Here is a 16,557-nt window from a genome sequence, read left to right as displayed (position 1 = left end):
TGTGCATAAATGTTCTGTGCAATTTACAAGGTTCTTCAACGTATATGCAGCATTGTACACAGAAAACCCAAGTCTATCATACATTTTACTAAAATAAATAAATAACCTAGCTATACTAAACATTAAATGTTCACAAATTGTATTTGCCTCCTTAAACTTTTGAAAGGTTTTTTTAGGGTCATCTTGACACAAGGCTCTAAAATGCTGCCCAGGGAAATTTGCAGGAGGACTGCCTTTTCTTCTTCATAAGCTTCCTTGAGCAATAAGCATGGCACCAAAACCCCTGAGCCCTCAGTAAAGAGAGGTTTCTTTAGGAGCTAGGCCACAGCTTTGAACATTGGAGGAACTGCTTTCACTGCAAGAAAGTATTGGGCCACTGCCAGACCCCTGCTGGGCCTCACATCTCTCAGAATCTACAGCCCCTGATGTCTTCCATTAAGGTCACTTCTCCCACAAACTGCCTCTCGGCCTTACACCTTAGAGCCCTCTGCAGCCCGGCTTTCTACCCCCCACAAGGGCAAGACATACCTAAGAATCACACCAACTACCCCCACCACCAATCACTCTGCAGAGCACAAGTGAGAAAATGCACTGGGCCCCGCCGATACCTGAATCCTTCCATACGGAGCCGTATAAGGAACACCAACAAAACAGCAGCTCCTGCCTCCAGTGCCAAATACAGCTGAATTTGGAGAGAGCTGAGAGCCTCCTGTGTATCAGAAGACTGTTAGGACTAACCACCCTGCCAAACTTGTGATAAGTCAAACTCACCATGCTCATTCACATCCTTGTTTTCCTCTGTCACTGCCCAGTATGTAAGCACCCAGTTCAACTTATTTGCTATGTGACCTTGGGCAAGTGACTTGAATTCTGGGCCTGTCTTCTCATCTATACAATAAAGGCTCTACTTTATGAGGTTGGTATAAGGATTAAATGAGATAATCCACGCAAAGCATTGTTAGCTTTTTTTTTTTTTTTAAGTAAGCTCTACCCCCAATGTGTTTCTTGAACTCACAACCCTGAGATCAAGAGTCCCATGCTCTACCAACTAAGCCAGCCAGTTGCCCCTATTAAATTACCATATTGTTATTGTTTTCCCCATATTCCTCTGTGCTTCTTCTTCCCCCACCTGACCTGTCATTTCTACCTTAACTTCCAGGTGCTTCTGCTATCGCTTCTAGAACACCATTCCATGATTAACAAACTCTCCTACCATCCTCCAACTCATCCCTGAATATTCATGGCTTTCCTGTGAGGATGGAGCGTCCTTTGCAGACCTTTCAAGTGAAAGTGATTTATACCAACACATGCATGTACTGCAGAGTGAGGAGGTGAGGTGGGCATCCTCTTCCAGCCACATTACAACTTCCAGATAATTCTTCCTTCACCCTCAGGTGAAAAACCCTGATACTTCCTCTAAGTTTCATACCATTTGGTTATACCTCAACACCTTTACTCATTCACTGAAGATCCTGGCATCTGGTTCACAGTCTGTCCAGTCCCCACCCCACCCCCATAAAGCATTGTTTACAAAAAAAAAACAAAAAACAAACCCTCCAAGATATATTTCACCCATAAAGTGAAAAAAGCAAAAGCAAAATTGCATGCATTGTATGATCCTACCTATGTTTTTTAAAAGCACATATGTACAATGTATATGTAAATACGCCAAAAAATTTCTGGAAGGATACACATAAAACTATCGCTAGTTACTAACGTACTCGCAATGGCAGGGAGCTGGGGCCAAATGCCCTGGTCTCAGGCTTTGGGAACTCTTCGAGTATGGTTAGGGGTTCAGGGGGGACAGGGGTTAGCCAAGACATTGGAAGCAACAGCAGGTACGGATTCCCCCTTCCCCCGTGGCTCAGTCTCGCCCCTCAACCAGGCCCTACCAGGCCGGGGAAGGGGGACAGGTGGTGGGGTGGCTTCTCCGGGGTCAGGACAGGTGAGGGGCTCAGCCTCCCAGGGCCTGGGTCTGGGCCCCAGCCAGAAGGTCTCCAGCTGGTCCTGGAGAACGGGGGAGCTGGCTCCGCACGTCTCAGCAGCCACAGGGCTGAGGGGAGCCACGGCCCCGGGCGCTCCGAGGCTGCGGCAGCTGGGCGGAGGGAAGCGTCCCCGGTACTGAAGGCCTGAGCCCATCCCCTCGGGGGTCCGGCTGGCCGGAACGGATCTTGTTCCGGAAGGTGCGGGCACACTTCAGGAAAGCCTCTTGCACGTCCTCGCCCGTGAGGACGCTAGTGTCCGGGAACATTAGCTCCTTCTCCCGGGCAAAGCGGGAGGCCTCCACGAAAGCGACCTCGCGCTCGGGGTCCAGCTCTTTCCTGAAGCCACAGAGGCGACCACGATGTGGGGACTAGCCAACGTGCGGGCGGGCGTCGGCCAGGCGGCCAGCGAGTTGTGCGAGACGTACATGCAGGGCTCCAGCCCGCCCTCGGCAGCAACTCCGGGTCGCTGCCCGAGACGGCTCCTGGCCGTCGGGAGCTTCACAGGCTCCGCACCCGCGTTGACCACCCGGGATCCAAACTCCTGGCCGACTGTGCGCTTGGAGTCCTGTTCGAACTTGTGCTCAATGAACTGACGAAGGAGACATGATTTGCCAGTTCCCGCACTGCCAGTCACCAGGAATTTGAAGGGGACGTCGGAGGTGGCGGCCACAACAGGGCGCCGCGGCCCCGCCTGCTCCCCTCCGGCTGCCTCCCTGGCTCCTTCCTACTCCCGGGGCCGGCGCCGCCACTTCGTCTTGGAGACTTTTCTATGTCAGATCAGACATGAGAGACACATAGATAGATATGCTTCATTGCTTCTGATGGCTTTAGAGCGTTCCATTGTAAGTGTGTACCATAACTGATTTAGCTAGTCTCCTTCTGATCCTCACCTACAAGAGGACTGAAGGGTAGGATGGAGCCAGAGAACTCCAGTGCTCCTCAGACCTTCCCCTGGCCTCCCATCATCAGGGGTCAGGGCCCTGTGCTCTAACACTTACCTTAACCTCAAAAGTCTTCAACTGTATCAACAGGAGGTCACTGGGAACCCCATACACGGCCCTGCCCCTGGCAGAAGTCAAGAACAAACTCATACACTGGGACTAACCCCTCCTGGAGGTTTCATCCACTGTCAACAGTAGTCAAGAGGGGGCTCAGGGTGGGGCAAATTTCAAGCCTCCCCAAACTTCCTCACCTTTATCTACAAGAGTTCAGACATGCAATGCTCCCTACAACCTCATCATCACAATCTACCTTGAGTCCATCAGGGACTGCTTTCATTAGAACATCTATCTCCATTTATGTTGGTCCCATAAGAAGCCCCAGACTCTCTAGTCACCACCCCTCATCTCACCCACTCTCATCTCTATGGCTCTGTACATCCCCCATTCTGTCCCCATCTCCCAACCTACTGTCTTCCCATTTCAATAAATGGCAATTCCATCCACTTATTTTCTTGGGTTAAAAATCATCTATGTCGTCTCTCTCACATCCTACATCTAGTCCGTCAGCAAATGCTATCAAAATATATCCAAACTCTGGGGAGCCCGGCTGGTTCCAGTCAGTACAGCATGCAACTCTTGATCTCGGGGTCGTGACTTCAAGCCCCATGTTGCACCTGGAGCTTACTTTTATATATATATATAATATATATAATTCAAATACATATCCAAAATCTGATCACTTTTCACATACCTCCACCACTGTGACCTAGTCAAATCTGCAATCATCTTTCACCCTAACTACCAAACTAGCCTCTTAATTTGCCTTCTGGCTTCCATTCATGTGCCTGTCCCCACCTTACAGTCTACTTTTTAAAAAAACATTTTTTTAAAGATTTTATTTATTTATTTGACAGAGAAAGACACAGCGAAAGAGGGAACACAAGTAGAGGGAGTGGGAGAGGGAGAAGCAGGCTTCCTGCCGAGCAGGGAGCCCAATGTGGGGCTCGATCCCAGCACCCTGGGATCATGACCTGAGCCAAAGGCAGACGCTTAACGACTGAGCCACCCAGGCGCCCCTTAAAAAACATTTTTTTTAAAGATTTTATTTATTTACTTGACAGAGAGAGACAGCGAGAGAAGGAACACAAGCAGGGGAGTGGGAGAGGGAGAAGCAGGCTTCCCGCAGAGCAGGGAGCCCACTGTGGGGCTCGATCCCAGGACCCTGGGATCATGACCCCAGCCAAAGGCAGACGCCCAAAGACTGAGCCACCCAGGCACCCCTACAGTCTACTTTTTACAGCAAATAGGGTGAACCTTTTAAAACATAAGTCAGGTAGGGGCACCTGAGTGGCTCAGTCGGTTAAACGTCTAATGCTTGGTTTCAGCTCAGGTCTTGATCTCAGGGTCATGAGTTTGAGCCCTGCATTGGGCTCCACACTAGGTGTGGAGCCTGCTTAAAAAATAAATAAATAAAGCATAAATCAGATCATGTAACTCTCCTGCTCAAAACCCCCAGTGGCTTCCCATCTTAGTTATAATAAAATCCAAGGTTATCACCATGACCCAAAGACCCTACACGATCTAGCCCTCATCCACCACTCCACTTCATCTTGCTATTCCACAAGAATGCCAAGCATGGTCCCTGGCTTCTCAGAGCCTTTTTTTTATTGGTCCTCAGATGAACAGAAATAAATTAATCATAGTCCTTGATTAACGACACATTCTCATTATTAGTCCAAATATAGCTCATTTTTAGTTAGTAAGTATCAATGAACCCAATAACCAGATCTAACTACCTGGCCCACAGTCTCATTCCCCTGCCTCTCCCCCTCCCTCCACCCTGGCAAAGAACCATCACCCTGAATCTGGTGTTCATCATTCTGTGGCACTCTGTTTAATACAATTCTATTATATATATGTGTGTGTTTGTGCGTGTGTATGTACATACATATGTAGATATATATTTCTTAAAAGTATATCTTTTTATTATAATTTGCTTTAACTTTATAAAAAGGTTGTTGGGCTATATGTACTCTTTCAGAACATAATTTTTCCCCTCAATATTTAATTTTCTAAGATTCATCCATGTATATTTGCATGTTGCTGTGGTTCATTCATTTGGATTGTTGTATAATATTTCATTGTGTATATGAATAACACTTCAGGGCCTTTGCACTTTGTTCCCTCTAGAATGTGCTTCTCTCAGATAGCCACATGACTCCCTCCCTCACTTTATTTTATTTATTTATTTTTTCCTCCCTCACTTTAGCCATGGCATTACTCAAATGCCACCTCATCCTAATACTATCTAAAATAGTGCCCTCTTTTACTGTATCTCTTTTACCCTTCTTTTGCCCATGGCACTTATCACTACTATGTTGAATATTCTCGCTTGGCCTGTCCAGATCCACTCTATCTCTCTTCCCCCTGCTCTGAGTCCTGCAACAACGGGCTTCCTTGCCTTCTGGCTTCCCCTTTCGGTTTTGCGAAGAGATACCCTCAAGAGATAGGAGGGTAGGAGAGACTGAAGTTGTGGTATTTATTCCCCAGCTCCCTCCCTACCATGATTTTTTCAGGGCCTGCCACATTCCTGCTACTGCTATTTTTCTCTCCAGGTTCCAGTTAACTTCTCCCTCCCCTTGCCTCTTAATGCCAAGCTGTGGCAATGTCTCCCTCTCCCTCTCCCATCCTGGGTGCTTAGTTATTCCTTGTTATCACCCTTAACATTGTTCACAATTGGGCGCCTGGGTGGCTCAGATGGTTAAGCGTCTGCCTTCGGCTCAGGTCATGATCCCAGCGTCCTGGGATCGAGTCCCGCATCGGGCTCCCTGCTCCTTGGGAGCCTGCTTCTCCCTCTGCCTCTCTCTCTCTGTCTCTCATGAATAAATAAATAAAAAATCTTTAAAAAAAAAAAAAAAAAAAACATTGTTCACAATTTTGTAAATACTCTTTCATTAAACTCATCAATTCTTTTTTTTAAGTAGGCTCCACGCCTGGCGTGGAGCCCAAGACGAGGCTTGAACTCACGACCCTGAAGATCAAGACCTGAGCTGAGATCAAAGAGTCAGATGGTTAACCGACTGAGCCACCCAGGCACCCCTAAACTCATCAATTCTTTTTTTTTTTTAAGATTTTATTTATTTATTTGACACAGAGAGACACAGTGAAAGAGGGAACACAAGCAGGGGGAGTGGGAGAGGGAGAAGCAGGCTTCCCGCGGAGCAGGGAGGCTGATGCGGGGCTCGATCCCAGGACCCTGGGATCATGACCTGAGCCAAAGGCAGACGCTTAACCATCTGAGCCACCCAGGCGCCCACTTTTCTCATTTTTATAGCAATGGAAGAGCTATTCCTCCTTCTGAGAGTGATCTCTCCACATGTCTTTTGGATTACGTACCTTTCTGCTTTCTTGGAAATCTTACCTTATCAATTATCCCTTTTCTCTTGATTTTTCAGCCTCCCTCCCTCCCACTCTCTCCCCCACTCCTCCCTCCCTCTCTTGTCTAATTCCCCTCTCCCTGAATCTGGACTGGTCTTAGTGAGTTGCTCAACCAAAAGAATGCAGCAGAAGTGATGTTCTGGGATTTATAGGGCTAGGTCATAAGAAGCTTTGCAGCTTCTACCTGGGCCTCTTAGAACAATCACCCTTGGGGACGCCTGGGTGGCTCAGTCAGTTAAGCGTCTGCCTTCGGCTCAGGTCATGATCCCAGGGTCCTGGGATCGAGTCCCGCATCGGGCTCCCTGCTCAGCCTGCTTCTCCCTCTGTCTGCAGCTCCCCCTGCTTGTGCTCTCTCTCTCTCTCCATCTCTCTCTGACAAATAAATAAATAAAATCTTAAAAAAAAAAAAAGAACACTCACCCTTGGACTCTTGAGGCATCATGTAACAAGTCTGCCTACTCTGAGTCTGCCGTTCTGTGAGAAAACTCAAGCTAACCATGTGGAGGCTGTCTAGAGAAAAAGATGCCAACCTGCCCCCAAATATCCTAGTTCTTAACTATTCAAGTCACCCCAGCTGAGGCCCCAGACATCAGTAAGCAGAAATGAACTGTCCCTGATGTCCCTAGTCTGAATTCTTGATGCAAATAATCATGAGATATAATAATAATCAAATTTTTGTTTTAAGCCACTAAATTTTGGGATTGTGTGTTTTGCAGATGTGTGTTATGCAAATGAATAACTGGAGCAGTCAAAAATGACCTTCATGTCGCTAAATGTAATAGACATGTTTTCATCCTCATTTATTTGTCCTGTAGGCAGCTCTTGTCACAGGTAACCATTCTCTCTCGTTTTTGTTTTGTTTTGTTTTTAAGATTTTATTTATTTATTTGACAGAGAGAGACACAGCGAGAGAGGGAACACAAGCAGGGGGAGGGGGGAGTGGGAGAGGGAGAAGCAGGCCTCCCGCAGAGCAGGGAGCCGGATGCGGGGCTCCATGCGGGGCTCGATCCCAGGACTCTGGGATCATGACCTGAGCCAAAGGCAGACACTTAACGACTGAGCCACCCAGGCGCCCCTCTCTCTCGTTTTTTAAATTGAAGTATAATCGACACACCAAAGCCTATTGGTTTCAGGTGTACGTCATGGTGATTCTATATTTTTATGCATTATGAAACAATCCCCACGTTAAGTCTAGTTACTGTCACCATGCAAAGTTATTTTTTTTAATTTTGTTTTGTTAGTCACCATGCATTACATCATTAGTTTTTGATGTAGTGTTACATGATTCATTGTTTGCGTATAACACCCAGTGCTCCATGCAGTACATGCCCTCTTTAATACCCATCACCAGGCTAACCCATCCCCCCACCCCCCTCCCCTCGAGATCCCTCAGTTTGTTTCTCAGAGTCCATAGCCTCTCATGGTTCATCTCCCCCTCTGATTTTCCCCCCTTCATTTTTCCCTTCCTACTATCTTCGTCTTCTTCTTCTTCTTCTTTTTTTAACATATAATGTATTATTTGTTTCGGAGGTACAGGTCTGTGATTCATCAGTCTTACAAAATTCACAGCACTCACCATAGCACATACCCTCCCCAATGTCTATCACCCAGCCACCCCATCCCTCCCACCCCCCACCACTCCAGCAACCCTCAGTTTGTTTTCTGAGATTAAGAGTCTCTTATGGTTTGTCTCCCTCTCTGGTTTTATCCTGTTTCATTTTTTCCTCCCTTCTCCTATGATCCTCTGTCTTGTTTCTCAAAATCCTCATATCAGTGAGATCATGTGATACTTGTCTTTCTCTGACTGACTTATTTTGCTTAGCATAATACCCTCTAGTTCCATCCACGTCATTGCAAATGGCAAGATTTTGTTTTTCTGATGGCTGTATAATATTCCATTGTATATATATACCACATCTTCTTTATTCATTCATCTGTCGATGGACATCTTGGCTCTTTCCATAGTTTGGCTATTGTGGACATTGCTGCTATAAACATTGGGGTGCACATATCCCTTCAGATCACTACATTTGTATCTTTGGGGTAAATACCCAGTAGTACCCTACTGGGTCGTAGGGTAGCTCTATGCAAAGTTATTTTAATATTATTGAATATATTCTCTATGCTATACTTTACATCCCTATGACTCATTTATTTTATAACTGGAAGTTTATACCTCTTAATCCCCTTCCCCTATTTCGCCCATCCCCCAACCCCTCCCCTCTCTGGTAACCAGCAGTTTGTTTCCTGTATCTATGAGTCTGTTTCTGTTTTGTTTTGTTTGTTTTGTTTTTTAGAACCCACATAGAAGTGAAATCATATGGTATTTGTCTTTCTCTGTCTGACTTATTACAGTCAGCTTAATACCCTCTAGGTCCATCCATGCTGTCACAAATGGCAAGATCTCATTCTTTTTTACGGCTGAGTATTATCCCAGTGTGTGTGTGTGTGTGTGTATATATATATAGATATATATGTGTGTGTATATATATATAGATATATATATCTATATATCTATCTATCTATCTATCTATCTATCTATCTATCTATCTATATATATATATCACATCTTCTTTATCCTTTCATCTATCATTGGACACTTAGGTCGTTTCCATATCTTGGCTGTTGTAAATAATGTCACAAAGGGAGCACCCGGCTGGCTCAGTCAGTGGAGCGTGCGACTCTTGATCTTGGATTGTGGATTTGAGCCCCACGTTGGGTGTAGAGATTACTTAACAAAATCTTTAAAAAAATAATGCCGCAATGAACATGGAGTGCATATATCTCTTCAAATTGGTGTTTTTCTTTTTCTTTGGGTAAATACCAGAAATGGAATTGGCTGGATCATACGGTAGTTCTATTTTTAATTTTCTGAGGAACCTCCACACTGCCATTCCCTTTTTTTGAGATATTCCCTTTCCTTGGTTTATCTGACACATCACTCTCCCCGCTTTTCTCATACCTCTTTGGGTCCTCCTTATCCTCCTTTTTTTCAACCATAAATGCTAAGATTCAACTCAGTTTAGCCCCTCTTTTCACTTTAAAATCTCATCCAGGGTGAGATTTAAAATCTTTGAATTTAAAAACCTTAAAATTTAGAAACTTTAAAACCTTACCTGGGTGAGGGCGCCTGGGTGGCTCAGACAGTTAAGCGTCTGCCTTCGGCTCAGGTCATGATCCCAGGGTCCTGGGATCGAGTTCCGCATCGGGCTCCCTGCTCCTTGGGAGCCTGCTTCTCCCTCTGCTTCTCTCTCTCTCTCTCTCTCTGTCTCTCATGAATAAATAAATAAAATCTTTAAAAAAAAAAAAACAACAAACCTTACCTGGGTGGCTTGGTCAGTTGGGCATCCAACTCTTGATTTTGGCTCAGGTCATGATCTCAGGGTTGTGGGATCGAGCCCCGCATCCAGCTCTGCACTGAGTATACAGCCTGCTTAAGATTCTCTCTCTCTCCTTCTCCCTCTGCCCCCTCCCTAAAAAATAATTAAAGGGCGCCTGGGTGGCTCAGTTGGTTAAATGTCTGCCTTGGGCTCAGGTCACAATCTTGGGATCCTGGGATCAAGCCCCACATCGGGCTCCCTGCTCAGTGGGGAGCCTGCTTCTCCCTCTCCGTCTGCCGCTCCCCCTGCTTGAATAAATAAATAAATAAATAAATAAATAAATAAAATAATTTTAAAAATAAAAATAAAATCTCATCCAAATCTGGGACTTCAATTACCAGCTGTTCATATATCTCATAAATTTGTATCTCCAGCTTTTCTCTGAGCTCCAAACATTTTTATCCAAGTGCTTACTATACGTCTCCTCTTGGATGTCTCAAAAGCACTTCAAATTCAACATATTCAAAACCAAACTCTTCCTCTTCCCCCTAAAAGTCAAGAACAATAATCTGGTCCTCTTCCAGTGTTCCCTATCTCAGTGACTGGCACCATCATCCATCCACTTGCAAAAGCCAGAAACCAGGGAGTCATCCTTGCCATGTTCCCCCTCTCTCTTATTTTCATGCATAACCCATCCTGAGGCCCTATCAATTTTGCCTACTAAGAATCTTTTTTTTTTTTAATGTATTTAGACCACAGAATGCTACCAATGCTACCAATTAGGGATTTTTCCTTTCTTTCTTTCTTTTTTTAAAGATTTTATTTATTTATTTGTCAGAGAGAGAGAGAGGGAAAGGGAAAGCACAAGCAGGGGGAGCAGCAGGCTCCCCACTGAGCAAGGAGTCCGATGTGGGACTCAATCCCAGGACCCTGGGATCATGACCTGAGCTGAAGGCAGCCGCTTAACTGACTGAGCCACCCAGGCGTCCCTAAAATATATATAATTAGCACCTATTATGTGTCAGGTATTATGTTAGGTACTGTGAGCACAGTAGCAAGCAAAACAACCTTGGTGCCTGCCGCTGAAGCTTACAGTCTAGTCAGAGAAACAAACATTATTCAAATATTAATTCAAATACGTGTAAAACTACAACTGTGATGAGTGCTCTGTAGGAGAGGCACACAGAGGTATGAGAGGTCAGGGAAGCTTCTCTGAGCAAGTGAAACCTCCCCAGAGATCTGTAAAGTGCATGGAAATTAACTGGATGAGGAGGGAGAAAAGGCATTCCAAGCAGAGGGAAAGGCATGTACAAAGGCCCTATGGCAGGAGGAAGCTTAATGCATATGAGGGATAAAAGAGAGCTGGTACAGCTGTAACTCAGTCAGCAAGTGGAGAATTTTATAAAATGATGCTGATGAGGGGCATCGTCAGTTAAGCATCTACCTCTGGCTCAGGTCATGGTCCCAGAGTCCTGGGAATGAGCCCCATGTCCCGCTCTTGGCTCAGCGGGGAGCCTGCTTCTCCCTCTTCCTCTGCCTGCCACTCCCCCTGCTTGTGCTCTCTCTCTTTGTGTCAAATAAATAAATAAATAAACAAATAAATAAATCTTTTTTTAAAAATGACGCTGATGACATAGATATTGGCCAGGCTGTGCAGGGCCTCAGAGGCTATGGTGATGATTTGTGTCTTTATCCTAAGCACAGTAGGGATTATTGAAAAGATTAAAAGTGAAAAAGACAATCCCGTCTGTAAAAGTTATTAGACGAGGGGCAAACATGAAAGCAGGGAGCTCAAATAGAAGGCTACAACTACATTTCTGGTGAGAAAAGATATCTTAATTGTGGGGAGAGTGGTAGACATCGAGAGAGAAGAGAGCTTTAACAGGTGCTTAGTAGGTGGGACACCTGGGTGGCTCAGTCGGTTAAGCGTCTGCCCTCGGCTCAGGTCATGATCCCTGCTCAGGGAGCCTGCTTCTCCCTCTGCCTGCCGCTCCCCCTGCTTGTGCTCTCTCTCTGACAAATAAATAAACAAAATCTTTAAAAAATAAAATAAATATATATTTTTAGAAGAAAGTAGGGGAAAAGGTAGGAAAGGGATAAGGACAGAAGGAGGGAGAGAGGAAAGGGGGAGCAAGAGAGGGGACTCTCCCCCTATGACTGGTTATTTGTAAATTTTTATTCTCCTTGTATTTCTTTTTTTTTTTTTTGCATTTTTGACTATTGTAAAAGTTTATTTAACAAAAAAAGTTCAATATGAAAATGCACACGACCTGATTTTTATATAGTAGTAAAACAGGTACTATGGAGGGGACATGTGGAAGCAGTCGATTTCTTCTGATGAACACACCCATTGTTTATACCCGCTCCAAGGCTTCTAACATGATGACACTATGTCCTCGTATTACCACCATTCCAATATTGTTCTGTTGTCCACTAGTTGCCATCTCCACACATTCATCTATCCCAAGATTCATAAACGGATCAAACCCCCACAATATTCCTTGGACATGTCTGCCACCATTTAATTTCAATGATGATTTCTTGTCCATAAACTTTTTCAACTTGGGAAGGTGAGCTTTGCTCATGGTGTCTACTCAGCGAGCTCAAAGATGCCTCCAAACGGAATTCGTGGTGACCCTCACGCTCCCACGGTAGGCCCCTCTCCCTGTATTTCTAACACACTTTGCTTTGTATATCTTTAATTCATTTGTTGTATGCATTAAGGTCCATGACTGTCACACGTTCTTGGTGGAGTGTACCTATGGTTTTTAAGATTTCATTTTTAAGTAATCTCTACACCCAACGTGGGGCTTGAACTCACAACCTTGAGATCAAGAGTCTCACGCTCCACCAACTGCGCCAGCCAGGCCCCCTGTGTGTACCTTTTATCAGTATTACACATCCCTTTGGCTCTTTTAATATTCTTAGCTCTGAATTATATTTTCCTCTGATTCAATTGGGGCTCTTTTTATGCTAGCCTTTGGACAACTCAAAGTTTCACTATTGCTTTGCTTACTACTATTTCTTATATTCCACAATGTTCCTCTTTTAGGGATTCATTTTCCAGTTTTCTGTAATACCTACCTTAGTAATTCATAGAGGTTCTGAATATGTCTGCAATGTGTTCTGAATATGCCTAAAAATTAGAATCCGAAAATTGGAGTTTTGTTCCCTATATTATTTCACTCCCCCACCCCTTCACCACTTAGGGTCAATTGTACTATTTATCCATTTTGGTTCTTCTCTTATGTTGTAGATTTTCTCCAAATATTGTTCATAATTCTTTGTTGTCCATATATATTAGTGAATAAGGGGCAAATCCTTAGCAAAGATAGCTTGCCTGGGTTTCCTGTGCAGTTTTGTGTCTCCCAACTGGCCTGTCTTCTGAGCAGGAAGGTTGTATGTGTTGCTTTAAAGTGGGTGGGTATGGAGGCTTCACTTTATTTTATTTGTAAAATTTATGTATTTTAAAGAGAGAGAGTGCGTGCGTGCGAGGAGGGGGAGTGGCGGAGGGAGAAGGAGAGAGAGTCCTCAGGCAGACTCCCCAGTAAGCCAGGAGCCTGATGCAGGGCTGGAAACCAGGACTCTGAGATCGTGACCTGAGCGGAAATCAAGTCAGACGCTAACTGACTGTGCCACCCAGGCGTCCCTGGAGGCTTCACTTTAAAGTGGGTGGGTATGCAGGCGACAGAAAGGCTGTTCCTCTGAATCCCTGCAAATTGCCAAAACAATTTTACTTTGACAGCACAGGATTTGAGTGTATTTCTCTCCTGGCTGGAGGTGCTTCTATTTTTTTGTTTTTCCGTATATTTTGTGGAAGTCTAGATTATACATACCAAGGTCTGCTGTGTGTGTGTGTGTGTGTGTGTGTGTTGTGTTTTCTAGAATCCTACACTCACACAAGCCAACTTTGGGAAGTCAATAGCTCACCTCAGTGTGAAAGTTTAAGCTTTAACTTTGGAATGAGTCGAGGGATGGAGGGGCAGGGCTGGTCACAGAGAGGCTAAGCTGATCCTTCTTTTCTGAATGCAATTCTTTAATTGAATGGAGGGGAAACCAACCCCCCCCCACACACACCGCTTTTTCTCTTCATTCTGAGATTTGACTTTCTCTGGATTTGCTCCAGTAATTTTCTCTTGCCTGTTTTAGATGGGGCTCCTCCTCCTCTCTTATCAATAGGATTATATCTGATTTCTATCCTCAAGGAATTCTCCACAATTTCTGAACTGCTGATGGTACACTTTCCTTTAATGATACCACTCTTGGTCCTTTTAAAAGATTTGGGGAGGAGAAGATAGGGACGGAGTTACCAGTGCTTAAGGCTGTCGTCTTGATCTAATCTGGCCAAAGTAATTTTCTTATGTCAGTTTGCCTGAGGCAAGGAGAGTGGCTAGAACTCTGAGAGGCAAGGGGAAAGGGCCTTTTGCAGCCCTGGCTTCTGATTACTCAGGACTACTAATTAAGGCCCATTAGGATTTAGAAAACTAGTATCTGCATATCAGTGCTTCTGAGAGAGCCAAGTTGGCCACTAGCAGTCGGAACCCTCCGAGTAGAAAACTTGCACACACACACACACACAAAAGTGACCCTCAGGGTAAATTAATTAGAAAATGGCACCCCTCTGGACGGGCCAATTGTAAAAAAGCTTGCCTTTCTCTGCTGATAGTGGCATTCTTGCATGAGGGCACAAGGCTGGCAGACTACAGGCTCCTCTCACTGTCCTCCCACATACACTTTCAAATGCGCACCCTTGTGCAGGACATATCCTGCAGAACTGTATATAGCAAATGGTAGCCTCAGCTAATGTCAATTACGACCAGAGACAAAGCCTCCACCTTCTGGGGCTTCTCCCAATTCCACCCGCTCACACAGGGCTGAGAGGTCAAGTTCAAGGTCAGAGAGACTTTGCTCCAGTAGGCCTCCTGTGACAGCAACCTCTGCTCCCCACCACCCTCTGCCCCAAGAGACAGGCTTCTGACTTCCCTAAGCCCTTGCAAAGCCAACATTGTAGAGTAGCCAGAGATCATGCCTCTAACAATCGGGGAACTCTGGTTTTAAAGACTAGGCCCTCTTCACTGGACATAGATCCACTGTCAGCTTCAAGAGGAGAGGTCTTTAATGCAAATGCCACCAATAGCCCTCAGAGACCATCAACCACCACTAGACCTCTCCAGGAGTTGTCCCCAGGAACTAGGGACAAGGCTTCTACTGACCACGCTAGAGTACCCCCTCCCTCGCCTGCCCCCACAACCTACCCACTTACCCAACCTGGGTAACTTTCACAAGCAGAACCGGCCATATCATGAGCATCCAGAGATCTCTCTCTGGTTCAGTTTCTACAAATAATAAACCTCTTTGCTGGGGTAACATATGTGAAGCCCTTAGAACAGTCCATACTATGTTGTGAGTGCTTCTGCTAGTGCTAGCTAGCATCGTTTAGTTACCTGTCAACCTGCTTCCCGTTTTCACAAGTTATGCTTTCATGTAACATTTATCTCTTAGTTTCATGGAAGGTGGAGTCTACCTTCCGATTTTTTTTTTTCCTTTTGTTTTCAGGTGATTTCTGCACTTCACTCCTTACAAAATTTTTTATTTTTTATGTAGTCTTGTCTGTCAATGGATGGCCAAAATGTACTAGATAAAAGTCCGCAGCTCTTCCTTATAAAAGTTCTAAGTACAGGGGGCGCCTGGGTGGCTCAGTCAGTTAAGTGTCTGCCTTTGGCTCAGGTCGTGATCCTGGGGTCCCGGGATTGAGCCCCACATCAGCAGAGAGCCTGCTTCTCCTTCTCCCTCTGCCCCTCCTCCCTTCTCGTGCTCTCCCTCTGTCAAATAAATAAATAAAATCTTGTTAAAAATTCTAAGTACAATAGCAGAGAAGAGAACTTTCTAAACATAGGAAAGAGTATCAAAAAGCCATGGGCAGGGGCTCCTGGGTGGCTCAGTCGTTAAGCATCTGCCTTTGGCTCAGGTCATGATCTCAGGGTCCTGGGATCGAGCCCCGCATCCGGTGCCCTGCTCTGCCGGAAGCCTGCTTCTCCCTCTCTCACTCCCCCTGCTTGTGTTCCCTCTCTCGCTGTGTGTCTCTCTCTCTGTCAAACAAATAAATAAAATCTTTAAAAAAAAAAAGCCATGTGCAAACATCATGATCAAGTTATCTCCCATCAAATTCAGGAATAAGGTTCAGATGTCTTCCGTGGTGTTTTGAAGGTTCTAAAATGTAATAAACCAAGAAAATGAAATAAGTCGTATAAATCTAAAAGGAATAAAGAGAAAAAGAATAATTATTTACAGATGATATGATTACATGCATTGAGAATCCAAGAAATGCAATTTAAAAACTACTAAAACTAAGAAGCCTGTATGGTGGACATCTGCTGCTTTGGTTTGCCCAGCATTTCTTCCCTGCTTCCTCTTCCTTTGGAGAGCTGTTCCTAGGCCAGAGATATAAGACCTTCCTTGGAATAATCCAAATCAGAGGTAAAGAAGTAGCTTTCTCTTTTCTTTGGATATTAAACTGTAAGGATGTGACCCCAAAGCAGATGGTATCGTATCCATGTCTCTACCAGGTGAAAGAGCCTTAGAGAATGAGGCGATACAGAGAAGAGAGAAGCAGAGAAGAGAGATGGAGAGATGACTGAGAATCTGGTCATTTGAGTCTCTGGATCCTGGTGTGTCTGAGATATGTCCTGTCCTTCCCAGTTATAGAAGCCGATAAACTCCGTTTTCCTCAAGCTTATTCAACTTGGGTTTCTGTCACTTGCAAACAAGAATCCTAACTAATACAAGCGGTATGTAAGATAAATATGCTGAGTCCCAAAGCTTTCGGTTTTTTCTGTTCTTTTTTGAAGTGTTATAAAATAAATCCTTCTTGTT

The 16,557-nt window shown here is 44.9% G+C and overlaps 1 protein-coding gene and 1 pseudogene across 1 annotated transcript; both read right to left on the bottom strand.

The window, feature by feature from the left end:
- Positions 1-3,712, bottom strand: LOC123846203 (ras-related protein Rab-4B-like; annotated as a pseudogene).
- Positions 3,713-11,894: 8,182 nt separating this feature from the next.
- LOC123837630 (small nuclear ribonucleoprotein G-like) lies at positions 11,895-12,385 on the bottom strand. Its single transcript, XM_045866730.3, has one exon. The coding sequence runs from the start codon at positions 12,267-12,269 to the stop codon at positions 12,039-12,041; it is 231 nt and encodes a 76-aa protein (XP_045722686.1). The 5' UTR covers positions 12,270-12,385; the 3' UTR covers positions 11,895-12,038.
- Positions 12,386-16,557: the final 4,172 nt, after the last annotated feature.

Source organism: Mirounga angustirostris, unplaced genomic scaffold, assembly GCF_029215605.1.
Source record: "Mirounga angustirostris isolate CCGP_5_RB_7025 unplaced genomic scaffold, mMirAng1.0.hap1 SCAF_11, whole genome shotgun sequence".
In the NCBI taxonomy this organism is placed as follows: Eukaryota; Metazoa; Chordata; class Mammalia; order Carnivora; family Phocidae; genus Mirounga; species Mirounga angustirostris.
The sequence above is the reverse complement of the archived record's forward strand: the minus strand, read 5'-3'. Positions and strand labels throughout refer to the sequence as shown.

Excerpts from the sequence above, each read along its gene's own strand:
- LOC123837630 (XM_045866730.3), bottom strand. The coding sequence starts at position 12,269 with ATGAGCAAAGCTCACCTTCCCAAGTTGAAAAAGTTTATGGACAAGAAA.